Genomic DNA, 2890 nt, shown 5'->3' on the forward strand with positions numbered 1-2890 from the left:
AGTTTCCAAGCCAACCTTGGTAACTTAGCAAGACCCTGTTTCCAAATAAGAAATAAAAAAAATCAGGCTGGGGTTAACTTGGAGGTAAAATGCCTTTGGAGTCAATCCCCATATCACACAAACACACACAAAAAAATTTTGAGATGGTCTTACTAAATTGCTGAAACTGGCCTGGGACTCTTGCCCCAGCCTCCCTAGCCTTCTGGATCTCAAGTGAGTACCACTGCACCTGGCAGTACTCTCCATTTTTATGCCTGTAAATTCAAATAGTATAAGTCATCTCAATGTTGTGTTATATGTAGCCTTCTTGTCTTGCTGCCCATATATTGGAGAGAATTATAGTATATAAAGAAAACATGGTCTCCTAATACTGATTTTGAGCCTCAGCTTACCACTACTGTGAAAATTATTTATTTTCACTGAGTCACAGAAACAGCAGTGTAAGTCATATCAATGTTTCAGAGTTTAGTGAGAACATAAATTTCAAGCACTGATGAGAGTCAATCACTACGTTATGCAGTTTAATTTTTATCAAATGTTTATAGATATGGAGATATCAGAATTTTAAATGATTATGTATCAGAGGTAAGCCATAATTTTATGACTTGGAATTAAAACATATAATACCCAGGATAGATTTTTGTGAGAATGAACTTATACATGTCATTTAGGGGGTAAAAGAAGTAAAAAAAAAAAAAAAAAAAACTTATGTGAAGGTGTTACTAAATGAAAAAAAATTGCTTTGTGACATTTCTATAACCTCTCTATTGCTCAGCATTTTCAGGCCAAATTTAAAATTACTGGATTAAAATGGCATTTATTATTCAAAATGTTTATCAAGGCAAGGTAATGGGAGAAGGAAAGGAGTTTAAGAGTTTAATCACTTATAATTATCCAGGTTTACGAATGTATTTTACATACTTTATGACACTTACTTGTATTAATTCAACTACTGAAAACATAATAACTACATTTCAACTATAGGTGTTTCATATCTACCATCTGTATTTCATGAGGCCTCCATTTTATTGACTGTAAGTTGAATTTGTTGCAGAACTATTCATTATAATTAAGATAAATTCAATTCTGTTTCAATGAGAGCATTTGATAAATATCTATTGACTATTTTCTTTTCTGTATAAATGTTTTTAGGCATAAAAAAGTGAGTCATCATGAATTCGGCAAATAACAGCTCCTTCAAAGGCTTTATTCTACTTGGCTTCTCAGACAATCCCTGGCTACAAATGCCTCTTTTCATAGTCTTGTTAATATCGTACACACTCACCATCTTTGGCAATGTGTCCATCATGACTGTGTGCATCCTGGATACCAAACTTCACACACCCATGTATTTCTTTCTCACTAATCTCTCCATCTTAGATCTCTGTTATACCACAAGTACGGTCCCTCATATGTTAGCAAATATTTGTCGCCACAAGAAGACCATCAGCTATGGCGGCTGTGTGGCCCAACTCATCATCTTCCTGTCCCTGGGTGCTACTGAATGTCTCCTGCTGACTGTTATGTCCTTTGACAGATTCGTGGCAATCTGCAGACCCCTCCACTACGTAGTGATCATGAATCGTTGGTTCTGCCTAAGGATGGCAGCCTTCTCCTGGCTCCTTGGCTTCAGCAACTCAGTATTACAGTCTTCCTTGACATTGAATATGCCCCGCTGTGGTCGCCAGGAAGTGGACCACTTTTTCTGTGAGGTTCCTGCCCTTCTCAAATTGTCATGTGCTGACACAAAGCCCATTGAGGCTGAGCTCTTTTTCTTCAGTGTATTAATTCTGCTAATTCCAGTGACACTGATCCTCATCTCCTATGGTTTTATAACTCAAGCAGTATTGAAAATCAGGTCAGCAGAAGGAAGGAGAAAGGCTTTTGGGACGTGTGGGTCCCACCTGGTTGTAGTGTCTCTCTTTTTTGGAACAGCCATCTATATGTATCTACAACCACCATCATCTACCTCAAAAGACTGGGGAAAGATGGTCTCTCTCTTCTATGGGATTATCACCCCCATGCTGAACCCCCTCATCTACAGTCTTAGAAATAAAGACATGAAGGAGGCTTTCAAGAGGGTGATGTTAAGAATTTTTTTAAATAAGAAGTAAGTCCTTCATTGTAATCAGGGTTTTCTGAGTTTTTCTTGTACCAGAGATGATAATAGCTTTCGAAGTGATTTTCTTTTTTCCCAGGCTCTCATGTTTATATTGAATTCCACCAACATAGAAATTAAAGGCTGTGTGGATATTTTTTCTTTTCATGTGGATTCTATTTCTTTCATAGCCATCAATCATATCTGTTTTTGTTAGGGACTTCACACATTTATGATCAAATAATCATCTAAAACCCAAAATTCTTACACCAGAACCCACGTCATCAATCTCCTTGTTCTTTCTCATCCCCTCATAAAAATTTATCACATGTACTTTTGAAAACTGTTTTGAACATGTAGAACATGCTTCAGTCTATCTGGATCTATACCACCTAAGTATGTGGCACTTATTTTAGAAGCCTGGAATGTTGGTCAAATTTCTTTATTTTTTCTTTCTTCTTTTCTTTCTTTCTTTTTTTGTATTACTGGTTGAACCAAGAAATATTCTACATCTAAGCTATATTCTCAGCTCTATTTTATACTTATTTTGAAGGATCTCACTAAGTTGCTGACGTTGACCTCAAACTTGTGATCCTCCTGTCTCTGTTTCCCAAGTACTGGGATTTTATAGGCATGCACCATCACTCTTCAAGTTTCATTTTGAATTCAGTTTTCAATTTATCTCTTTATTTCCCATGAACAGCATTTTTCCTCTTCCTACCTTTCATCAATTTTTTTTAATTTGTCAAGTTTATGTGTAATGTCTTCTAAATTATAAAGCTAGTAATTTGT

The 2890-nt window shown here is 36.1% G+C and overlaps 1 protein-coding gene across 1 annotated transcript; it reads left to right on the forward strand.

The window, feature by feature from the left end:
* Positions 1-1142: 1142 nt before the first annotated feature.
* On the forward strand, positions 1143-2114 carry LOC308272916 (putative olfactory receptor 2B3; the record flags this gene model as incomplete). The annotated part of the gene is given in 2 exon segments (XM_080709955.1): positions 1143-1163; positions 1167-2114. Coding segments are annotated over 2 exon segments (969 nt in total).
* Between the last annotated feature and the right edge of the window lie 776 nt (positions 2115-2890).

This window comes from Muscardinus avellanarius, assembly GCF_963383645.1.
Source record: "Muscardinus avellanarius genome assembly, chromosome: 14".
NCBI classification, from domain to species: Eukaryota; Metazoa; Chordata; class Mammalia; order Rodentia; family Gliridae; genus Muscardinus; species Muscardinus avellanarius.